General features: G+C 34.1%; 2 protein-coding genes across 2 annotated transcripts in view; one reads left to right on the forward strand and one right to left on the reverse strand.

Moving 5' to 3' along the window:
- Positions 1-2,727, reverse strand: part of LOC117317757 (calmodulin-like) — a 38,581-nt gene extending 35,854 nt beyond the window's left edge. The window contains exon 1 of the mRNA XM_033872671.1: positions 2,405-2,727. Coding sequence (XP_033728562.1) covers positions 2,405-2,626 — 222 coding nt within the window. The 5' untranslated portion in view covers positions 2,627-2,727. The remainder of the gene's footprint in view (positions 1-2,404) is intronic.
- A 3,921-nt stretch (positions 2,728-6,648) lies between these two features.
- LOC117317247 (monocarboxylate transporter 12-like) lies at positions 6,649-25,866 on the forward strand. Its single transcript, XM_033871976.1, has 7 exons — positions 6,649-6,737; positions 17,022-17,266; positions 18,107-18,223; positions 18,633-18,776; positions 20,302-20,551; positions 24,573-25,219; positions 25,640-25,866. The coding sequence occupies exons 2-7, from the start codon at positions 17,026-17,028 to the stop codon at positions 25,759-25,761; spliced, it is 1,521 nt and encodes a 506-aa protein (XP_033727867.1). The 5' UTR covers positions 6,649-6,737; positions 17,022-17,025; the 3' UTR covers positions 25,762-25,866.
- The last annotated feature ends 1,312 nt before the right edge of the window (positions 25,867-27,178 follow it).

Raw genomic sequence — 27,178 nt, forward strand, 5'->3', positions numbered from 1 at the left:
GTCCAAAAAGTACTTTTCGGTTAAAAAAAAAATGTTTCCCGATAAAAATCAGGGGAATTTCTTTGTCAGGGAAATTTTGAAAGGGGTAAAAATGACTTATAATGACTTTTGAAACTTGGGAGGGTCATGTCGGATTTTCATTTTAAATTTTGATTTTTTTAAAAGCTTTTTTTTTGGGAAGGAATTTTTTTTTTTTATACACCAGAGTTTAGCCATAACCAAACGCAAAAAATTTGATAGGAAAAAATAGGTTTTTTCAAAAAAATTTAATTTTTATTTTTTTGTTTTTATACATCAAAAAAATCAATACCACTTTAAAACCCAAAACCAATTATTGGTTTTCGAATATAGTTTTTTTTTAAAAAAAACCCCCCCCATTATGGTTTGGGGAAAAAAAAGTAAAAAAACCCCCCGGGAAATGAAATTTGGGTTAAAGTCAAAAAACCCGATATGTTTTTTTTTCCAAATTTTTTAAAAATTTAGGGGGTTTTTAAAAAAATTTAGTTTAAAAAAAGGGGGTAAAGGGTAAAAACCAATAAAAGTCCGGAATTTTTTTTTAACCTTTCCCCCGAATTTGTGTTTAAAAAAAAAAAAATTTTAAAACAAAGGAACCAAAAGTTACAAACTTTTTTAAAAAAAAACAATAATTTTTTTGGTTTTTAAATATTTTTAAAAGGTTGAAAAAAGGGAAAAATTTATTGGGGGCCACACCCCAAAAAGGGGCCCAAGAAATTAAAAAAAGGGAAAAAACTTAAATTACAAAAAATTCCAAAAAAATTTAATTCTTTTTATGGGTATTAATTTTAAATGGTTTCAAAAAAAAATTTTAAAAATGTTTGGGGTAATTTTAAAATTTTAAATTTTTAGTTTTTTAATTTACCCATGGTTTAAGTAAAATCACAAAAAAAGTTATTTCTTAGGTTTTTAAAAACCCCTTTTGTGATTTAAAAATTAACTTTTTGATTATATTAAGGTTCGGAAAATTTTCAACTGGGCCTATTTTTAAAAAATTTCATTTTTTTAATCATTAATGTTGATTCAAATTTTAAAAAAATTTAAACCCTGTTGATATAGAACATTTACACCGTGTGATATCATTAATGTTGAATATAGAACATTTACACCGTGTTTGATATCATTAATGTGATATAGAACATTTACACCGTGTTGATATCATTAATGTTGATATAGAACATTTACACCGTGTTGATATCATTACTGTTGATATAGAACATTTACACCGTGTTGATATCATTAATGTTGATATAGAAACATTTACACCGTGTTGATATAGAACCATTTACACCGTGTTGATATGAACATTTACACCGTGTTGATATCATTAATGTTGATATTGAACATTTACACCGTGTTGATATCATTAATGTTGATATAGAACATTTACACCGTGTTGATATCATTAATGTTGATATAGAACATTTACACCGTGTTGATATCATTAATGTAGATATAGAACATTTACACCGTGTTGATATCATTAATGTTGATATTGAACATTTACACCGTGTTGATATAGAACATTTACACCGTGTTGATATAGAACATTTACACCGTGTTGATATAGAACATTTACACCGTGTTGATATAGAACATTTACACCGTGTTGATATCATTAATGTTGATATTGAACATTTACACCGTGTTGATATCATTGATGTTGATATAGAACATTTACACCGTGTTGGTGTCATTAATAACCTTTGAACAGAATATCCGATGTATTTATTTAGTCATATATTTACTGATGTATCTATTTGTTTATTTTATTATTTACTTGCTAATCGATGTGTCTGTTCCCGTATTTAGCGATTTTTCCGGGCTCCAGTTGCCATTTGGATTTTGTTTTAACACTGTTTTCATACCTAAAATTGTTTCGTGAGAACTAATGCCACATGCTTGATAGTGAAGTATTTAACACATTCAACTGATACCTCCGCTTGCTTATCTCCCTTTAATCTCCTTTGAGCAAACATGCAAACGTATATATTTCACAGAAAGTTTTCTTTACTCGTTATTTTCTGTACATTTTAATAACGTTCAAATTAGTAAATTGTCGCATTAAGTTGATTTGATTAATTTATTATAATTAGTAAATTCCTACAAGGCGTGAGTTAATGTCTGTCTGTCTGTGTGTCTGTCTGTCTGTGTGTCTGTCTGTCTCTGTGTGTGTGTGTCTGTCTGTCTCTGTGTCTGTCTCTGTGTCTGTATGTCTGTCTGTGTGTCTGTCTCTGTGTCTGTGTGTCTGTCTGTCTGTCTGTCTGTATGTCTGTCGGTCGGTCGGTCGGCCCTTTTCCATTGCAGAAGATTTGCTATCACAGCGATCTATCTTGCCCGTCTACCAACCTCCCCATGACGCACCGCTCTACACCGGATCTCAACCTACCCTCGCTTGTTCCTCTGTTCCTTTAAATCCGGCGACCATGAGGACATCGCAAACCTCCCCGAAAGTCAATGACCCACTCTTGTCCTTGTCAGCAGCCTCAAAGTCGTCAACTACTCTTGAAAGATGGCGCTGTGTCCACACACTCAAATCCGCCATTTTCGTGGATGATTTTTTTACACTGAACCTACATTGTATAGGCGAAATCTGAACGCTCGCCAACATCCGGGTGATTTATAGTAATAACAGCTGGGATGTAAAGACCAGAAACACGCATTTAGACTTGGAGTCTGTAGAAAAGCTTTAGGCCATACAGCAACGAGCAAAAATTAGATTCCCAGCTTGCCGTAATGAAGTCTAGCCGCACGTGAGCGCGCGTGATCTTCATACACTACTCGTGTTGGCTGGTGGTGAAGTGCCGAGTAGAAATTCCTACATAGACTACTATCTTTGTATGCGTTAGTTTATTTACCGGGCTAAAAATAAAACAGGCATGTCTATCTGACATCTGGATCTCGTCCCATCTTACTTTCGAAACTTCCGCCCCGTATCATTTCAGAGTTGGGTTTTAAATGTTCTAAGATGTATAAAACATATCATTGCATGCTGACAATGATAGCTCCTCGGCCAGTGTTTACTGTCACTTTAATCTCTTTACAATAAAAGCCTTATTATATAATTCTTTTCCTTGGATTTTATCGCATCATTGTTAAGACATTTTATTCTAGGGTTAGATGTTGTAAATATGATTATAGTTGCGAAACACAGCTTCACATATCGTTGGCGGGACACATAATTATGTAAAACAGCTTCCCATACCGTCGGCAGGACACATCTGTAAAACAGCTTCCCATATCGTTGGCGGGACACATCTGTAAAACAGCTTCCCATATCGTCGGCAGGACACATCTGTAAAACAGCTTCCCATATCGTCGGCAGGACACATTTGTAAAACAGCTTCCCATATCGTCGGCAGGACACATTTGTAAAACAGCTTCCCATTCCGTCGGCGGGACACATCTGTAAAACAGCTTCCAATATCGTCGGCAGGACACATCTGTAAAACAGCTTCCCATTCCGTTGACACGACACGCTTCTAACATGGGCTTCCCATATCGTCGCCGGGACACATCTGTAAAACAGCTTCCCATATCGTCGGCAGGACACATCTGTAAAACAGCTTCCCATTCTGTCGGCAGGACACATCTGTAAAACAGCTTCCCATTCCGTCGGCAGGACACGCTTCTAACATGGGCTTCCCATATCGTCGGCAGGACACATCTGTAAAACAGCTTCCCATACCGTCGGCAGGACACATCTGTAAAACAGCTTCCCATATCGTCGGCAGGACACATCTGTAAAACAGCTTCCCATATCGTCGGCAGACAACATCTGTAAAAAAACCCCCCCAAAATTTTTTAAAACAGGGTAGTTGTTTTTTTATAAATTTTTAAACCTTTTAACATTAAAAAAATATAAAAAAAAGAAAAATTGGGTTTTGGGGAAAATAAAAAAAGAAAACCCCAAATAAAATTTTTTTGGTTGTTTTTGATACATCTAAATCTATCCGCACATTTTAACATATTTTATAGTGTATTACCATTTCTAAGAGATTTTTAAGATATTAATGTAAATATAAGCTGGTGCACAGCTATCAAACTTATACTTTCCATGCAGTAAACATTGATCGTAACACGAGAATGCTGTTTTACAGTTTAATATGGAATGTCGCTATTGATTGATCTACATCACTATATAGCACCACCTGGTAAGTAGTATATCAACACATAGTACATGTATATGTGTCATTGTCATGTTTAATAGTGAACACTACATGTATATGTCTGTGGACGTTTGTCATTGTCATGTTTAATAGTGAACACTACATGTATATGTCTGTGGACGTTTGTCATTGTCATGTTTAATATGTCTGTGGACGTGTGTCATTGTCATGTTTAATAGTGAACACTACATGTATATGTCTGTGGACGTGTGTCATTGTCATGTTTAATAGTGAACACTACATGTATATGTCTGTGGACGTGTGTCATTGTCATGTTTAATAGTGGACACTACATGTATATGTCTGTGGACGTTTGTCATTGTCATGTTTAATAGTGAACACTACATGTATATGTCTGTGGACGTGTGTCATTGTCATGTTTAATAGTGGACACTACATGTATATGTCTGTGGACGGTTGTCATTGTCATGTTTAATAGTGGACACTACATGTATATGTCTGTGGACGTGTGTCATTGTCATGTTTAATATGTCTGTGGACGTGTGTCATCGTCATGTTTAATAGTAAACACTACATGTATATGTCTGTGGACGTTTGTCATTGTCATGTTTAATAGTGAACACTACATGTATATGTCTGTGGACGTGTGTCATTGTCATGTTTAATAGTGAACACTACATGTATATGTCTGTGGACGTTTGTCATTGTCATGTTTAATAGTGGACACTACATGTATATGTCTGTGGACGTTTGTCATTGTCATGTTTAATAGTGGACACTACATGTATATGTCTGTGGACGTTTGTCATTGTCATGTTTAATAGTGAACACTACATGTATATGTCTGTGGACGTTTGTCATTGTCATGTTTAATAGTGAACACTACATGTATATGTCTGTGGACGTTTGTCATTGTCATGTTTAATAGTGAACACTACATGTATATGTCTGTGGACGTTTGTCATTGTCATGTTTAATAGTGAACACTACATGTATATGTCTGTGGACGTTTGTCATTGTCATGTTTAATAGTGAACACTACATGTATATGTCTGTGGACGTTTGTCATTGTCATGTTTAATAGTGAACACTACATGTATATGTCTGTGGACGTTTGTCATTGTCATGTTTAATAGTGAACACTACATGTATATGTCTGTGGACGTGTGTCATTGTCATGTTTAATAGTAAACACTACATGTATATGTCTGTGGACGTTTGTCATTGTCATGTTTAATAGTGAACACTACATGTATATGTCTGTGGACGTGTGTCATTGTCATGTTTAATAGTGAACACTACATGTATATGTCTGTGGACGTTTGTCATTGTCATGTTTAATAGTGAACACTACATGTATATGTCTGTGGACGTTTGTCATTGTCATGTTTAATAGTGAACACTACATGTATATGTCTGTGGACGTTTGTCATTGTCATGTTTAATAGTGAACACTACATGTATATGTCTGTGGACGTTTGTCATTGTCATGTTTAATAGTGGACACTACATGTATATGTCTGTGGACGTTTGTCATTGTCATGTTTAATAGTGAACACTACATGTATATGTCTGTGGACGTGTGTCATTGTCATGTTTAATAGTGAACACTACATGTATATGTCTGTGGACGTTTGTCATTGTCATGTTTAATAGTGAACACTACATGTATATGTCTGTGGACGTTTGTCATTGTCATGTTTAATAGTGAACACTACATGTATATGTCTGTGGACGTGTGTCATTGTCATGTTTAATAGTGGACACTATGTCTTTGGACGTTTGTCATTGTCATGTTTAATAGTGAACACTACATGTATATGTCTGTGGACGTGTGTCATTGTCATGTTTAATAGTGGACACTACATGTATATGTCTGTGGACGTGTGTCATTGTCATGTTTAATAGTGAACACTACATGTATATGTCTGTGGACGTGTGTCATTGTCATGTTTAATAGCGACACAGAATGTTAATTTAACAATATGGCGGACTTTGTCGACACTGACTCCACACACACACACACATACATACAAAGGTGGGTAATTTTCCGATTCAACATTTGTGTAATTTATATGATCGACATAATGATATATATATTGACGATCAGCACACATTTTGTTCTCTATATCAATTATTACCGTCTCCCAGCAATGTGTTAAATCGTGCTTATATCTATCATAATTAACTTACGTAACTATACTGAATATGTTACTTTACAGTTTACTGTCTCTAGAATATAAAACCTGTAAATCAAATTTGACCTTTATGATTTTTACAAATTTTGGTCACTGGGATCAAAGTAGGGGGAAACTATTAATCACTGATTAGAATTTAGCTGATCAGTCCTTAACAGTCAAGGTATACTGATATACGTAGTGACCACGTTAAACTATAAATACCCTGGTTGTCTACGCCACCTTCCGATAACATCAGTATATATATATATATAAGTAACGGTTATCTAAAGGGTCACCCAGTCATATGTGATACGCGTGAATTCCTCATACTCGACACGTGATGTAAACAAAGCATTGGATATCGGTACAACGTGGACCCTACCCGTGGACATTACGACCATAGTGTTATAGTGTAAGTAAAGAGACGTTAAGTTTACAGGAAGTATACAAACATACCGTCTTACATAATATATACATGTAGCAGTGTTTAAATGTTTAATTAAGGGTATCCTTCATTTTTGAATGACAAAAGACATATAAATCGCCCGTAGAAATAAATGCATGTTACACACTTAAAGACACATTGTAAGTTATCATACAATTCAATATTAGTTATATATCATCAATGTTATGTTATATATCATCAGTACTATGCTATATATCATCAGTACTATGCTATATATCATCAATGTTATGTTATATATCATCATTAGTATGTTATATATCGTCAATATTATGTTATATATCATCATTAGTATGTTATATATCATCATTAGTATGTTATATATCATCAGTACTATGTTATATATCATCAATATTATGTTATATATCATCAATATTATGCTATATATCATCAATATTATGTTATATATCATCAATAGTATGTTATATATCATCAATATTACGTTATATATCATCAATATTATGTTATATATCATCAATATTAGTTATATATCATCAATACTATGTTATATATCATCAATATTACGTTATATATCGTCAATATTATGTTATATATCATCAATATTATGTTATATATCAACAATAGTATGTAATATATCATCAATATTATGTTATATATCATCAATACTATGCTATATATCATCAATATTATGTTATATATCATTAATATTATGTTACATATCATCAATATTATGTTATATATCATCAATATTATGTTATATATCATCAATACTATGTTATATATCATCAATGTTATGTTATATATCATCATTAGTATGTTATATATCATCAATATTATGTTATATATCATCAATATTATGTTATATCAGAGACATATATGTCTCTGGTTATATATCATCAATACTATATTATATATCATTAATATTATGTTATATATCATCAATATTATGTTATATATCATCAATGTTTTGTTATATATCATCAATACTATGTTATATATCATCAATATTATGGTATATATCATCAATATTATGTTATATATCATACATTTGTACAAGTTATCAGTACTGACATTTGTTTTACACAATATTGTACAGTGTATGTTAGATAAGTGATTATCTTTTACATACATTTGTCTGTAAACTACATGGTGTACGGTGTAATATCATAAAACGCATGCTATTCGAGTAATGAGACAAAGTTTGACTCAGAATGCTAATTGTTTTATATTTAGCGGTAGGAACGTCGTTAGCCGTCATTTATGCCGACAAGAGAAGCGAGACATCTGCATACTTGTAATTAACGGAAAGTCAGCTGGTACGAGCTATGACGTCATCATTTATTATTATATTATATAATGTGAAGCATATAAGAGTACTTTTACAATTAAGATAGATCGTATATATAAATTTTGCATATTATTATTGTTTATTATGAATTTACAATTGTTGTGAATGCATGGTCTGCACTTTACAGCCCTCGTGTCGGAGGTTGACTGGTCAGCACTCTACAGCCCTTGTGTAAGAGGTTGGCTGGTCAGCATTCTACTAACCTTGTGTAAGAGGTTGGCTGGTCAGCATTCTACTAACCTTGTGTAAGATGTTGGCTGGTCAGCATTCTACTAACCTTGTGTAAGATGTTGGCTGGTCATTAGTCTACTAACCTTGTGTAAGAGGTTGGCTGGTCAGCATTCTACTAACCTTGTGTAAGATGTTGGCTGGTCATTAGTCTACTAACCTTGTGTAAGAGGTTGGCTGGTCAGCACTCTACTTACCTTCTGTTCCCCTGCGAAATCCTTGCACTGGGATTGGGACATTTCTATTAACCGAACAGCCACTTGTGAGATTATAATAATCATCCTCTTACCAACTCTATGGTATACAGGTAAGATTATAATCATCCTCTTACCAACTCTATGGTATACAGGTAAGATTATAATACTCATCATCTTACCAACTCTATGGTATACAGGTAAGATTATAATTATCACCCTCTTACCAACTCTATGGTTTACAGGTAAGATTATAATACTCATCATCTTACCAAATCTATGGTATACAGGTAAGATTAGAATAATCATCCTCTTACCAACTCTATGGTTTACAGGTAAGATTATAATACTCATCATCTTACCAAATCTATGGTTTACAGGTAAGATTATACTACTCATCCTCTTACCAACTCTGAGGTTATAACACTGTGACCCTGCTTTGCACAGCTTCATCATTTGAAACCATACAGTGACACAATTGACACAGGTATTTCTGTGAATCCAGCACAGTACCTGTAGCTGGCTCCTAAAACTCACCTGGCACAGTTCTCAGGAGTATCAGGCCGGAGTCAGTCATGCATGACCAATAATAATAACAATTAAACAGATACTGTCATTCATTATGGGTAGTCCAGAAATACATACTTGTGTGTACGTTATGTCAGAACATTAATTTACCCAGGTAATGCTCGTAAATATGTACAGTTGTAAATGTATATTTTTCTAATGATACATTTAAATATATAAACTAAAATGATTGTTTATTTTATAATTACTTGCCTGAAGTGAGTACATATATGTAGAGAATGTCTTATTAAAAAAACACATAATTCATTAAATACCGTAAACTGTCAATATTTTGAATAATCAATAACATAATATAGATACATTATCTAAACTTCCTTTACAGTCATGATATATGTACGGTAATAAATATTCTAATTGAAATAATTTTAAATTCCTTAATAAAATGAAATACAATTTACTTACATCTTAATAAAATATGAAATAATAAGCAATTAACTTTCATAGAAACCTGATTATAGCATAAATTGTATAACTGTCTTTTATGGATCTTAATAAATATCAATTTAATATGTAGGCATTATTACCATGTATTAACAATAAAAGAACTATTCCTAGTAGACTAAACAAATGTTAATAGTAATATTAACAGAACAAAAGTTATTTGTAAAATTATATTTATCTATATGTAAATTATATTAAAAGCATCAAAGTATAAATATATATATGATATAGTCTGATTATAGAACTGGGGTATACCAACTCTATGGTATACAGGTAAGATTATAATACTCATCCTCTTACCAACTCTATGGTATACAGGTAAGATTATAATACTCATCATCTTACCAACTCTATGGTATACAGGTAAGATTATAATAACTCATCCTCTTACCAACTCTATGGTATACAGGTAAGATTATAATAACCATCATCTTACCAACTCTATGGTATACAGGTAAGATTATAATACTCATCCTCTTACCAACTCTATGGTATACAGGTAAGATTATAATACTCATCCTCTTACCAACTCTATGGTATACAGGTAAGATTATAATACTCATCCTCTTACCAACTCTATGGTATACAGGTAAGATTATAATAATCATCCTCTTACCAACTCTATGGTATACAGGTAAGATTATAATACTCATCCTCTTACCAACTCTATGGTATACAGGTAAGATTATAATAACCATCCTCTTACCAACTCTATGGTATACAGGTAAGATTATAATACTCATCCTCTTACCAACTCTATGGTATACAGGTAAGATTATAATAACCATCCTCTTACCAACTCTATGGTATACAGGTAAGATTATAATACTCATCCTCTTACCAACTCTATGGTATACAGGTAAGATTATAATACTCATCATCTTACCAACTCTATGGTATACAGGTAAGATTATAATACTCATCCCCTTACCAACTCTATGGTATACAGGTAAGATTATAATAACCATCATCTTACCAACTCTATGGTATACAGGTAAGATTATAATACTCATCCTCTTACCAACTCTATGGTATACAGGTAAGATTATAATAACTCATCATCTTACCAACTCTATGGTATACAGGTAAGATTATAATACTCACCCCCTTACCAACTCTATGGTATACAGGTAAGATTATAATAACCATCATCTTACCAACTCTATGGTATACAGGTAAGATTGTAATAACCATCATCTTACCAACTCTATGGTATACAGGTAAGATTATAATACTTATCCTCTTACCAACTCTATGGTTTACACGTAAGATTATAATACTTATCATCTTACCAAATATATGGTATACAGGTAAGATTATAATAATCATCCTCTTACCAAATATATGGTATACAGGTAAGATAATAATACTTATCCTCTTACCAACTCTATGGTATACAGGTAAGATTATAATACTTATCCTCTTACCAACTCTGTGGTATACAGGTAAGATTATAATAACCATCCTCTTACCAACTCTATGGTATACAGGTAAGATTATAATACTCATCCTCTTACCAACTCTATGGTATACAGGTAAGATTATAATACTCATCATCTTACCAACTCTATGGTATACAGGTAAGATTATAATAATCATCCTCTTACCAACTCTATGGTATACAGGTAAGATTATAATAATCATCCGCTTAGAAACTCTGTGGTGTACATGTAAGATAATAATACTCATCCCCTTACCAACTCTGAGGTATACAGGTAAGATTATAATAATCATCCTCTCACCAACTCTATGGTATACAGGTAAGATTATAATAATCATCCTCTTACCAACTCTATGGTATACAGGTAAGATTATAATAATCATCCTCTTACCAACTCTATGGTATACAGGTAAGATTATAATAATCATCCCTCTTACCAACTCTATGGTATACAGGTAAGATTATAATACTCATTCTCATACCAACTCTATGGTATACAGGTAAGATTATAATAATCATCCTCTTACCAACTCTATGGTGTACAGGTAAGATTATAATACTCATTCTCATACCAACTCTATGGTATACAGGTAAGATTATAATACTCATACTCTTACCAACTCTATGGTATACAGGTAAGATTATAATACTCATCCTCTTACCAACTCTGAGGTTATAACACTGTGACCCTGCTTTGCACAGCTTCATCATTTGAAACCATACAGTGACACAATTGACACAGGTATTTCTGTGAATCCAGCACAGTACCTGTAGCTGGCTCCTAAAACTCACCTGGCACAGTTCTCAGGAGTGTCAGGCCGGAGTCAGGCATGCATGACCAATAATAACAAGGATGGATAGTATTGCAACAGCAATACAAAGTCCCCTGCCTGACCCAGGAGTGCAACTATTTATTTCCCATTTTTTAAAACTACGTGTTATACTGATCACGTATACAAAGTTTCGTTAAAATCAGAGTAGTACTTTAGGATTGTCCGGACACGCCTCAACCAATGAGAAACCGGCGGCCATTTCGAAAAATGTTTTTTTCGAAAAGAAAAATTGGGATGCACAACTACTTGTGATACTGATAATGTATACCAAGTTTCGTTAAAATCGGAGTAGTTCTTTAGGAGGAGTTGTCCGGACAAGTCTCAACCAATGAAAAGTTGGCGGCCATTTTGAAAATTGGTTTTTCGGAAAAAAAATGTAGGATGCACAACTACATGTTATACTGATCATGAATACCAAGTTTCGTTAAAATCGGAGTAGTACTTTAGGAGGAGTTGTCCGGACAAGCCTCAACCAATGAGAAGCCGGCAGCCATTTTGAAAAATGAAGTTTTGAAAAAAAAAAAATGTGGGATGCTAAACTACATGTTATACTGATCATGTATACCAAGTTTCGTTAAAATCGGAGTTGAACTTTAGGAGGAGTTGTCCGGACAAGCTTCAACCAATGAGAAGCCGGCAGCCATTTTGAAAATCGATTTTTGGAAAAAAAAAAATTTGGGATGCACAACTACATGTTATACTGATCATGTATACCAAGTTTCATTAAAATCGGAGTAGTACTTTAGAAGGAGTTGTCCGGACAACTATTGCGTGACAGACAGACAGACGGACTGACAGACAGACAGACAGACGGACAGACGGACGGAGGGTAAACCTATAGTCCCCCCGTTTTTCAAACGGCAGGGGACTAATAACAATTAAACAGATACTGTCATTCATTATGGGTAGTCTAGAAATACATACTTGTGTGTACGTTATGTCAGAACATTATTTTACCCAGGTAATGCTCGTAAATACAGTGGAACTTCGTTAACTCGAAGTCGACGGGACCACGAAAAAACTTCGAGTTATCCGAGTGTTCGAATTAAGCGAGTTATCGTTTTTGGTGAAAAGTTTGGTCAATATTTGTCAACATTATATAATCATTATAACTTCGCTGTGTCGCTCATCAGTTTAGTGTGAAGACTGGTCAATACATGTAAATATATATGTAATGTTTCGTTATGTCACTTGTAATTTGGTGTAGTTTTGCCGATATACAGTCACGATAAAGTTTCTTTCACTTAGTCACTTCAATAACGATTTGATGTGCAAGTCATGTTTGCAAAAGGTAAACGATAAAACGGAATTCGACAAAATAACAAGTTATTAATGTCAAAACAAATAACCGTTTAAGTTTAACACAGACTGCATACAAAACGTAACAGAACCATTACCTTTTATTGGACATATATAAAATACTGTTTGATTGGCCTACTTACTTTTTATTGATAACCACGCCATTTCCATGTGTATTAGCACCGGAAGTTGGGCTGCGCATGTGCGTATAAAATGTTACTGTAACTGAGTTGGCGTTTTACCCGATTTAATAGACAGCACTGACCGTTACAGTTGTACTCTGAACACCTCGGCAGTAATAACGCTATTGTTTCAGCAGTTTAAAGATTTAATAGGCGCCGGTGACCGTGTCATTTCTATACCTGTAAAAACATCAGCCGGGAAGATCTACCGGTGTGTCAGAGATTAGTTCCGCTTGAGCGAACGGGTAGATGAGTTGTTGACTATCGTGTGTACTGATATCGGCGACCGCCTTGGGAAATTACCTGATGTAAGTAAAGCAGTACTTTTTATCACCAAGACTTGTTGTTATAAGATTCAACCGACAATTTCTTTTATGAATTTATGAAACACTTATAATAGCATGTAGGTTAGTAGTGCCGATATGTTCAGTATTACAAACGGAATTTAGCTCTTAAAAAATGTCGGCGTTTGCCACCGATCGACGAAAATTATACTTCGAGTTATTCGAACATTTCAAGTAGGATTTTTATTGTTGGGACCAAATTTTTACTTCGTATTATCCGAGTTTTTCGAGTTATCCGAATTCGAATTATCCGAGTTTATTTTACTAAGATAAAGAGAGAATTCGGCCGGGACCGGCGAGGTACTTCGAGTTAAGCGGGGTATTCGAGTTATCCGAGTTCGAGTTAACGAAGTTCCACTGTATGTACAGTTGTAAATGTATATTTTTCTAATGATACATTTAAATATATAAACTAAAATGATTGTTTATTTTATAATTACTTGCCTGAAGTGAGTACATATATGTAGAGAATGTCTTATTAAAAAAAACACATAATTCATTAAATACCGTAAACTGTCAATATTTTGAATAATCAATAACATAATATAGATACATTATCTAAACTTCCTTTACAGTCATGATATATGTACGGTAATAAATATTCTAATTGAAATAATTTTAAATTCCTTAATAAAATGAAATACAATTTACTTACATCTTAATAAAATATGAAATAATAAGCAATTAACTTTCATAGAAACCTGATTATAGCATAAATTGTATAACTGTCAAAATGGGGATGAAAAAATGACACTAGTCTTCGTAAATGTTTACAGGTGATAGGGATGAAAAAATGGCACTTGTCTTTGTAAATGTTTAGAGGTGATAGGGAGATTCTTTTTTAGTTGAGAAACTTTACATAAAAGTAGGAATTTTATTTTGAGGGACATTTTTTATTTTTTGTCATGGATGATCTTGCAGTGATACATTATAATCATATATTAGGTAATGGAAGAATAAAAACATAACCTCCCCATAAAAATAAAGATACAATGTAATACATAGCATTATATACGTCTTTTTATCATATAAAGCTGAGTTTTCTTCCTTTAAGATTTCATCCCGTCGTTCTGATTTTTTCCTGGTTTCACAGCCCAACATGTCTCCTGACTACACTATCATATGTATCGGAACTCAAAGGAAACTGTCATGGACTGTACTACAATGTACGTCTAACGTGCGATTGGATTTTTTTATGAGGCAGGATTGTTTGAGTGTGCCATATCCCATTTAATGTAATATGATTTTCAAGTTACGTATGATTTCCGTTTAGGAATACGCCAGAGAATGGGTCAAACGAGAACATGCTACATTGGATTCACCGTGTATTAAATCTATAAGGTCCGAAAATCTTAATGAAAACAAAAAAAAATAAAGAACAAATTCGTTCACTTATAATGAGAATTTTTTCCCAAGAAAGGCGAACAGTGATATGAGTACATTTTGTCAATCATACGAAAAGGGTTTATAGAAAATACATCGCAGAAGAAATCTTGAGAATAACTATTAACATATTCATTGATTTCGGTGACCAATACTCCAGCAGATTATCGACCATTGGAACAAACTGTGTCTCTATGTTGCCATGTTTTGTACAAAGCTGATTATATTAACAAGCAATTCAGAACAGGTAACGACTCCTTGTAAAGTCGATCACTTCCACGTGTAGGTACATGTATGTTGAAAAAGCGTTATTTTTGAAAAACAGAAGTTTTATTGACCATGTTGATCTGGTATACATTGCACGCTTTAGAACTATAATGTAAGAACACTACAGACTCAACACTAGTCGCTTACCTCAATCATTGCTTAAAAGAAACCAGCACGGATAACTTATAACTGTGTGATAAGCGGGATGAAGTTCGCAATTGTTAATGTTACATTTTTAAATACCAACATCCCTGTATCCCTACTTACGTTGTTTACATATCCTAGTTGACTCATGACCAAGGCCGAGTTCCCATTGTCATTATTTCATCGACATATGAAGACAACTGAGGGATATATGAACGACAAGGTGTCGAGAGATGCACGTTGATAAAGAACTCGGAAACGTTAAAAGATCGACATCCTGATCTCCTTTGAAATGTTCTATATCCTTATACAGCATGAAGTCAAGCGTGACGGATGCTTGTTAATATGCCTGGTGTCCCATTGTCACCACCTTAACTTTGAGATTGTGACTTGGATTTTACTTAGCTTTGTAAGACGGGTGTTATCGATGCGGCGAATACTATTTTCTTTGTACTCTCCAGGGGCTGCGGTGGCCGAGTGGTTAAGGTGTCCAAACACTTAATCACTAGCCCTCCACCTCTGGGTTGCTCCAAACTCGTGTTGGACAGTTGCCTGGTACTGACCGTTAGTCGGTGGTTTTCAGTACCCTTCTTTCCTCCACCTCGTAAACCAGGCACGTCCTTAAGTGGCCCTGACTGTTAATAGAATGTTAAACAACACAAACCAAATTAACGAAAGCAGTGTTTGCATGGATTTTTTTACATAATTTTCCACTGTGTAATTAATTTTTATTCGAAGCTTTGGCTTAGTTATTCTGTCAGAATTTTTAATTATTTGTCTTTTTTTTTCAAATATCAGGATTTCTCCGTATTTATATGAAAAACCAAAACCATTATGGAACAGAACCAGCTAATGATGGAACAATATGACGACATATTGCATGGATAATATATAGTCTCATTATTTCACGGATGGAATTGTCGCTATTTCGCAAGTCATTGACTCGATCGCAAAAATTTGATCCGCTGAAATAATTGGCTATACACCACTTATTTCTAACCTGAGCGGCCGAGGATCGATTTCCAACCGGACGTGAAAGGGGGTGAGGGTGACCTGTCCAACCACGTGGGATTTAAATTTCCTTTCACACAAAGACCCTTCGCGCGCCTACTTTCAGGCCAATGAGGCTGATCAATACACGTTGATATAACTCGTTTTTCAATTGTTGTAATATAAATAAAGTTGATTTTCCCCACCGACGATATACTAATCAGGTTTGTTCCTAATGTAAAGATCCGGGTTACCCGACCAATGATATGATTGTCTCCTTTCCATTTTCATTTTTCTATAATAAACTACCACACGGTGATCTATATATAACACAAGGTTCAGAGGGTCATGATGATTAAAGATATAAATATTTCTTATGGTGTCTTTACAATGTTTATATTCCATAGTGAAAGAGTCTATATCCCTTTTGGTTTACGTAGCTAACCGACTTAGATGATATTTTGCATGTCATATGACTTTCATATGGCGGTTCAATTACTGCTGAAGAGGGTTTTATGTTTTTATTGTGCTACTTTGTCTTAGTTTACAATGGTGTTCACGTCAGTATCATCTATCCTACATTTTTTCAGCGCCATGACAAATGATAATGAACAGCCAACTTACAGAGCAATTCAACAAACAATTATGTCGACAGATGAAGAAGCTTGTATTTCTGAATCATTTCATCTCAAATGTACCAACGAGGAGGAATCGGGAAAGGACAAGGGAGACAACTACCCCATTGATTGTGAAGTCGACGAGCCGGAGCTATCTCCAGATGGAGGCTGGGGATGGGTTATTGTGTTTAGCAGCCTGATGATCCATATAATTTTATGTGAGTTTTTTATTAAGATATTGTAAATATATATAATAACGACATTATTACCAGGGATAAGTAGATAGGAATGAACTAATTACTACGATTGTTAGATATCCGTCGTTTAGAACATGTCTTTTTATACAATCGACATACTTTTATTTATCTATTATTCATTTAACTTTTCGAGTGACTCTTAATTACTTGTGTTGTATCACATACAAACATTTTAGTACCTGATCTATTTTCATCTCATTCATTCTACAATGTTCAGTTAAGTGTGTGTAATCCTTCGTGTACAGGTGGTCAATATAACAGTTATTTAGACCTAGATGTATAGCAGACGGCTTTCTGTCTGTTATTGTTCCTACCAACCTAGGCTGCTTTCTTAATGACAAGATATATGCATATTAATATGGCGAGGCATCACATGTACTATATACCAAGTAACAATTGTCAGAAGGAACAGTTTGTAGCTCACAAGTTCCTATCTATATAGAGAGTTTGGGGATGTTTTAAAGTGAATGGGACTTCGATATGTGAAAGATAGTCAATCGTTACTTTGGAAACTTTCACTGTATGATAACTCGAATGAGTAACCGGAGAGTTCAAAGTATTAACGTTATGCTGTTAATACCAATGCTAAACACAAAAACAAATGCTGAAATATATTCATAATTACAACCATGCTTACAAGTGAGTAGTCACTGATGGAATACGTTTAAAGTGTGCATTAAAGCATTAACTACTACAAAGCGACCTCGTGAGGTCGCGAATAACGATTCACTGCGATAATATAAAGGAAACTGTGGGAAAATATACCTATTGTCTCGAGGATTTTTTTTCTTTCTTGTTTAGTTGGAATTGAAAAATCGTCGGGAATATTTTTCCTTAAGTTTGATGAAGCATTCCAGCAACCAGCTAGTATCACTGCCTGGGTAACCACAGTTCCTGGAGGTCTACGTTCAATTCTAGGTAAAGTTAACCCTAAGTAACTACATTTCCTAGAGATTTACATTCAATTCTAGGTTACATTTATCCTGGGTAACAACAGTTCATGGAGGTCTACGTTCAATTTTGGGAAACAAAACCCCGTGGTAACGACAGTTCCTGGAGGTTAATATGTTTGAATATAAGTGTAAATCATTTTAACTATCAAAATGTGTAATATCTTTAAATATAAGTTTAAATCATTTTAACTATCAAAATGTGTAATATCTTTAAATATAAGTTTAAATCATTATAACCATAACCAATTTTCAAAGAAGACATGTTTAAATGTAATCAATTCATCTCTTCTGGCCAGCACGTGTAATAATCAAAACAATTATCGTTCAGATGCTAAATAGGATTTGACATATTTGTTTGATATTACTTGCTGCAGGACCCCTGTGTAGCCTGCTGACAAACAAATTCTCGTTCCGCCCCGTCGTCCTGGCAGGAGCTATCCTCATGGCACTAGGGATGTTGCTGACGGGATTCGCCAGTAATATGGCGTTGATCTTCTTCAGTTTTGCCATTGTTGAAGGTAATTACAATGGAACTGCAAGAGATAATACCCCATTGTTCCTTAAACAGCTCACACACAATGTTTTCACAACTAATATATAATACAGTGGACCCGCGATAATCCGGACGCCGATAGTCCGGAAAACTCACAGTCCGGACGGAAATGCACGGGAACGGATTTCCGTAACGTTATTTGTACTTACCAGTCCGGAAATTCGGATTCGGATTCCGGAAGCCCATTTTGGGAACGGAACATACTTTTCATTAATAAATTTCCCTCAATAATCCGGACGATTTTTTCACCACAAGGAGAAAAAAATGTCGGGGCAAGTCACCCATGTCGACAGCTGTACAGACTATCGCTTGACACTGTGCGTAGTCATAGCGACCGCTGCCAGGTCATAGCCCCGGGTGTTTACCTGTGTTACAATGTGTAACAGTTAGCTTTTGTTTTTATAACGGTACATTGCTTTTTCTCTACCACCTAAATGTTACAGAATTTATGCACAAACATACATTACGTGATGCGATAATTAATCAATCTCAAATACATGTAATAAATTTATGATCGGTAATTAACATCATTGACACTTGTATTGGGTAAACACGGATATCGGCTTTGTAACACCGTTACTTGAAATGACGACTCATTGAAAGATGCATGTTATTAATTACATACACATTTACGTATTAAGCAGTGATCACAAGAACTGGGTTGATTACACACAAATTAGTCAATAGTCGTTAAATACTTAACTAAGCGTCACATTGTTAAGTGAATACGGGTTTAATAATTTTCGGACATCTTGGGTAGTTCTCGCTGGTGTCGCGTACTTTTAAATATATAGCTTGGGGTTTCTGGTACGTAAAAATCATAAAGAAACATGAACTGAGGGTAAGTTGTAAAATCCGGGTATTTTATTTAAGGTATTTAACGTTTGTAATTTCTACTTGTTTGTGAACCTCCGGGACGTGACACATGTGAGTTGTTTGTAGGTCACATATGCCCGCTATAAATAAAACAACTTTCACTTTACATGTTCTTTTAAAAACATAGTTTATTTTTTACTTTCTACAAAACAAAACAAGAATCATATCAGAAACATAAGTATATTTATTGTTAAAAAGTCTGACAATTAGACATGTTTATGAAACGTCACGGATTGTATATAATCAAGGGAGATAACTCTTACACGACAATTTTTTTGACCTGGTACACGAAATTCGGCAGTCCGGAAAACTCGTAATCCGGACGGTTTGGACTGGGAACGAAGGTGTTCGGATTATCGAGGGTCCACTGTATTCAGTTCTTCAAATATAAAACGTTTACAGATGCGAAGGTCAAAGGGATACAGATAAAATCCAAGATAAGATAAGATAAACTTATGTTTTCATTATTCCAAGGTTCGAATGGGTTTTTTCGTTTTGTGATTCTCCTCCCCCTGCTATCGTGAAAAACATAATTAGTTGGATGTCCTCTGTATCTAAACAGCGTTAAGTGTATTGTTTGTGTCCAGTAAACTTACCATTCGAATGTCCTTTAGGCCTGGGAATGTGCCTAGTGTATTCACCAGCAGTCGTCATCGTCGGCAAGTACTTCACCAAAAGACGGGGACTGGCTGTAGGCATCGCGTCCTCAAGTTTTGGATCATTTCTCTTCCCAACCTTTATCGAATTCGCTTTTGACTATTACGGATATATGGGTGCGTTTTTATTGTTATCGGGGATAACTTTAAACATCATTGTGTGTGGAAGTTTATTTACACCTCCTCCTGAAAGGAAACTTCGGAGAAGGTAAGCCATCTTGTCAATATTCGTATTGCTATGTCTACTTTGAATATATATGTACCTGAGCTAAAATCAGTATACTGGGGAAATAATAATAAAGCAAGGCTCAATAAGAAAGGTAATGGCTACAAGTAGCTACTCTGGATTTATCCCAGCTCTTGACAACAGCCCGAGGCTTGTCGTGATGTCTTTCCAGTTGGTGTTATGTCTACATTTCTATTCGTCAATTTCCTTTATGTTTCACTTTATTTTTGTCTCTTTTTCTTTACGGTTTATGTTTTTCCCAAGCTATCTATTTATTCATTTTTTTTAAATTTATGTATGGTTGCTCTGAATTTCTGACAGGGTTTCATTTATATATCTTATTATTGTGATTATTTATTTAATATTTTTTCTATTCATCGGTCATGGATTTGACGACGTGTTCGGTCTTCCCTATTTTCTTCTACCATCTTTATGTCTCTTCTTATTGTCTAAGTTTCCATGTATTATCTTATTGTCTAAGTTTCCATGTATTATCTTATTGTCTAGGTTTCCATGTATTATCTTATTGTCTAGGTTTCCATGTATTATCTTATTGTCTAGGTTTCCATGTATTATCTTATTGTCTAGGTTTCCATGTATTATCTTATTGTCTAGGTGTCCATGTATTATCTTATTGTCTAGGTGTCCATGTATTATCTTATTGTCTAAGTTTCCATGTATTATCTTATTGTCTAGGTTTCCATGTATTATCTTATTGTCTAGGTTTCCATGTATTATCTTATTGTCTAGGTTTCCATGTATTATCTTATTGTCTAGGTTTCCATGTATTATCTTATTGTCTAAGTTTCCATGTATTATCTTATTGTCTAGGTTTCCATGTATTATCTTATTGTCTAGGTTTCCATGTATTATCTTATTGTCTAAGTTTCCATGTATTATCTTATTGTCTAAGTTTCCATGTATTATCTTATTGTCTAAGTTTCCATGTATTATCTTATTGTCTAAGTTTCCATGTATTATCTTATTGTCTAAGTTTCCATGTATTATCTTATTGTCTAGGTTTCCGTGTATTATCTTATTGTCTAGGTTTCCGTGTATTATCTTATTGTCTAAGTTTCCATGTATTATCTTATTGTCTAGGTGTCCATGTATTATCTTATTGTCTAAGTTTCCATGTATTATCTTATTGTCTAGGTTTCCATGTATTATCTTATTGTCTAAGTTTCCATGTATTATCTTATTGTCTAAGTTTCCATGTATTATCTTATTGTCTAGGTTTCCATGTATTATCTTATTGTCTAGGTTTCCATGTATTATCTTATTGTCTAGGTTTCCATGTATTATCTTATTGTCTAGGTTTCCATGTATTATCTTATTGTCGAGGTTTCCATGTATTATCTTATTGTCTAAGTTTCCGTGTATTATCTTATTGTCCAAGTTTCCATGTATTATCTTATTGTCTAAGTTTCCATGTATTATCTTATTGTCTAGGTTTCCATGTATTATCTTATTGTCTAGGTTTCCATGTATTATCTTATTGTCTAGGTTTCCATGTATTATCTTATTGTCGAGGTTTCCATGTATTATCTTATTGTCTAAGTTTCCGTGTATTATCTTATTGTCCAAGTTTCCATGTATTATCTTATTGTCTAAGTTTCCATGTATTATCTTATTGTCTAGGTTTCCATGTATTATCTTATTGTCTAGGTTTCCATGTATTATCTTATTGTCTAGGTTTTCCATGTATTATCTTATTGTCTATGTTTCCATGTATTATCTTATTGTCTAAGTTTCCGTGTATTATCTTATTGTCCAAGTTTCCATGTATTATCTTATTGTCTAGGTTTCCATGTATTATCTTATTGTCTAGGTGTCCATGTATTATCTTATTGTCTAGGTGTCCATGTATTATCTTATTGTCTAGGTTTTCATGTATTATCTTATTGTCTATGTTTCCATGTATTATCTTATTGTCTAGGTTTCCATGTATTATCTTATTGTCTAGGTTTCCATGTATTATCTTATTGTCTAGGTTTCCATGTATTATCTTATTGTCTAGGTGTCCATGTATTATCTTATTGTCTAGGTTTTCATGTATTATCTTATTGTCTAGGTTTCCATGTATTATCTTATTGTCTAGGTTTCCGTGTATTATCTTATTGTCTAGGTTTCCATGTATTATCTTATTGTCTAGGTTTCCATGTATTATCTTATTGTCTAAGTTTCCATGTATTATCTTATTGTCTAGGTTTCCATGTATTATCTTATTGTCTAAGTTTCCATGCATTATATTATTGTCTAGGTGTCCATGTATTATCTTATTGTCTAGGTTTCCATGTATTATCTTATTGTCTAGGTTTCCATGTATTATCTTATTGTCTAGGTTTCCATGTATTATCTTATTGTCTAGGTTTCCATGTATTATCTTATTGTCTAGGTGTCTATGTATTATCTTATTGTCTAGGTTTCCATGTATTATCTTATTGTCTAGGTTTCCATGTATTATCTTATTGTCTAGGTTTCCATGTATTATCTTATTGTCTAGGTTTCCATGTATTATCTTATTGTCTAGGTTTCCATGTATTATCTTATTGTCTAGGTTTCCATGTATTATCTTATTGTCTAAGTTTCCATGTATTATCTTATTGTCTAGGTTTCCATGTATTATATTATTGTCTAGGTTTCCGTGTATTATCTTATTGTCTAAGTTTCCCTGTATTATCTTATTGTCTAGGTTTCCATGTATTATCTTATTGTCTAGGTGTCTATGTATTATCTTATTGTCCAAGTTTCTATGTATTATCTTATTGTCTAAGTTTCCATGTATTATATTATTGTCTAGGTGTCCATGTATTATCTTATTGTCTAGGTTTCCATGTATTATATTATTGTCTAGGTGTCCATGTATTATCTTATTGTCTAGGTTTCCATGTATTATCTTATTGTCCAAGTTTCTATGTATTATCTTATTGTCTAAGTTTCCATGCATTATATTATTGTCTAGGTGTCCATGTATTATCTTATTGTCTAGGTTTCCATGTATTATATTATTGTCTAGGTGTCCATGTATTATCTTATTGTCTAAGTTTCCATGTATTATCTTATTGTCTAGGTTTCCATGTATTATCTTATTGTCTAGGTTTCCATGTATTATCTTATTGTCTAGGTTTCCATGTATTATCTTATTGTCTAGGTTTCCATGTATTATCTTATTGTCCAAGTTTCTATGTATTATCTTATTGTCTAAGTTTCCATGTATTATCTTATTGTCTAGGTTTCCATGTATTATATTATTGTCTAGGTGTCCATGTATTATCTTATTGTCTAGGTGTCCATGTATTATCTTATTGTCTAAGTTTCCATGTATTATCTTATTGTCTAAGTTTCCGTGTATTATCTTATTGTCTAAGTTTTCATGTATTATCTTATTGTCCAAGTTTCCGTGTATTATCTTATTGTCTAAGTTTCCATGTATCATCATGTTTCCTCAGTTCCTATTTGTTTTATCCACTGGAATTATCCGTGATGTTGTTTTTCACGCTGGGTTGTTTTGTTGTTGGTTTTGATATTATATAGCTCCTCCTTTCTAAGGGCCTCTCGGTATTCCTCCATTTTTGGTGTTTGAAATATTCTGATGTTGTATCGAATTATTCCTTCTTCCCTGAAAAGTATTACTGTATCTTTGTCGGGGTTTCTTTTTCTTTTTGTGCCTGTTGTTTTGATATGCTTGATATCGTCTTTCTTGCCTTCTTTGAACTTTGTTATCCTCTGAATTATCTGTCTGGTAATTTCTTTTGTTATGTCGCAAAATATATCCATTACCGAGTTTAAAATCTATAATCAATATTTGATCTGTAATCATTTTGACAAAATAATGTTTATAATAACATTTTCTACGCTGTTAGTTATTGTTTGAAGAAGCCATTCTCAGCATCATTAAACCAACAGCGGTACGTCATAGTTAGATTATAATCGTTAACATCTAAATGTTATATCGTTGCACTCTGAATAATTCTTTAAAAAAGCCATCTTTTAATATAAGACAGAAAACATCTCAGAATGAAAAGGAGACTGCCCAACATTTAATACGATCCCAGAGGCAAGATGGAGATAATGGTAAAGAATTGAGTGAACAGCCAAATGAGAGAACAGCATGTCACCAGGAATGTGTGAGAAGATTTCCGTGCAATAGATCGTGTTTGAACAGTTCTAAATTGACAGTATCTGAGATAATGAGAGATTCTAGGTTTGCTACATTCTGTGTAGCAATGTTTCTTTTCTCCATTGCTGCTAATTCTGCTTATGCGTTCATACCTTTATATGCCAAGCAGATAAACATTACAAACTCGCAGTCGACGTACGTTGTCGCTATAACCATTCTGGCCGACGGTTTGGGTAAAGTCTGTGTTGGTGCCCTCCTGGATATCAGACTAGTTAAACCGTACAGAGTGTTGGCCTACAATGTCACTCTATTACTAGTAGGAGTGACGTATCTCTGTCTTCCGTCCACGTCTACATTCGTACAACTTTGCTGTGTATCTTCTGTGTTTGGTCTCCTATTTGGGGGCATTATGTCACAGAAGTCTGTCGTGGCGGCCGACATCCTTGGTGTTGACAAACTTGCTGATGCCTTCGGAATACTAATGTTATTCCAAGGCGCTGGATCCTTCGTTGGACCTCCTATTTCAGGTAGGTATCGATTCGGAATATCTTACTAGATTGTCATACACATACTGGCTATATTACAGATAATGGTTTGTGAACGTTCGTATTTGCTTTAGACAGCAGCTGGTCATCATCCATATCCTACATATTCCAAATAACGGGAACAAGTTCTATCAACAAATAATCAACTCCGATATATAACACAGTAGATAGAAAAGGAAGGGATGTTACTATCAAGGAATGGAAAATTTAAAATAGGGGAATTTTAAATTGGCCATGATATCAAAGAATTAACATGAAGTCACATATAATAATCGGAAAACAAATCCACTGACAATTAAAGGTTAGTCTAAAACCGATTCATTTTCTGGTGTCACTGATCTAGGAAATGATTATTACTTTGTGTTAATTTGGAAATGATTATGACTTTGTCTTTATTGACAGGCTTGATGAAAGATTTGACGGGAAACAATAACGACGGTTTTTATTTCGGAGGAGTAACTACGATCGTCGGATCTCTCATATTTGCAGGTGCTAATAGTGTCCATCATTGTAAACCAATGTGATGCCAAGTGTATGAAATGTTATCCATTCGTATCAAAATACCGGCGAATATGCCTAGCACAATTTAACATTCTGAGCGGAAAATGAAATATACTCCCATCACACAATTTGACAATTAGTGTTTAACATTTTTACCATTTATATACAACCATCGACCAATATACATCGAATTAATACACAAGATCTATCTCAATGTAAAACACTTTCGAAGCTAAACTCTCTCATTGGCGGGAATATTGACGGCTTACATAGCAATACGTCTTTATGTTATAATTTCGGCTCATGTTCACTACAACAGCTAACTCTCTAAGAACATGACGACAATGTGATATAAATGTATAAGTCGGTCGTCCTGGTCACTATAAATAACAGCTCTCTCTATAAAAAAATGACGACAATGTGATATAAATGTACAGGTCGGTCGTCCCAGTCATCATAACATCTATATCTCCCTGAGAACATGACTGTGGTCTGGTATAAATATGACATCTATCTCCCTGAGAACATGACTGTGGTCTGGTATAAATATGACATCTATCTCCCTGAGAACATGACTGTGGTCTGGTATAAATATAACATCTATCTCTCTGAGAACATGACTGTGGTCTGGTATAAATATAACATCTATCTCCCTGAGAACATGACTGCGGTCTGGTATAAATATGACATCTATCTCCCTGAGAACATGACTGTGGTCTGGTATAAATATAACATCTATCTCCCTGAGAACATAACTGTGGTCTGGTATAAATATAACATCTATCTCCCTGAGAACATGACTGTGGTCTGGTATAAATATAGCATGTATCTCCCTGAGAACATGACTGTGGTCTGGTATAAATATAACATCTATCTCCCTGAGAACATAACTGTGGTCTGGTATAAATATAACATCTATCTCCCTGAGAACATGACTGTGGTCTGGTATAAATATAGCATGTATCTCCCTGAGAACATGACTGTGGTCTGGTATCAATCTAACATCTATCACTCTGAGAACATGACTGTGGTCTGGTATCAATATAACATCTATCTCCCTGAGAACATGACTGTGGTCTGGTATAAATATAACATCTATCTCCCTGAGAACATAACTGTGGTCTGGTATCAATATAACATCTATCTCCCTGAGAACATGACTGTGGTCTGGTATAAATATAGCATGTATCTCCCTGAGAACATGACTGTGGTCTGGTATCAATATAACATCTATCACTCTGAGAACATGACTGTGGTCTGGTATCAATATAACATCTATCTCCCTGAGAACATGACTGTGGTCTGGTATAAATATAACATCTATCTCCCTGAGAACATGACTGTGGTCTGGTATCAATATAACATATATCTCCCTGAGAACATGACTGTGGTCTGGTATCAATTTAACATCTATCTCCCTGGGAACATGACTTTGGTCTG

This window comes from Pecten maximus, chromosome 19 (assembly GCF_902652985.1).
Source record: "Pecten maximus chromosome 19, xPecMax1.1, whole genome shotgun sequence".
NCBI classification, from domain to species: domain Eukaryota; kingdom Metazoa; phylum Mollusca; class Bivalvia; order Pectinida; family Pectinidae; genus Pecten; species Pecten maximus.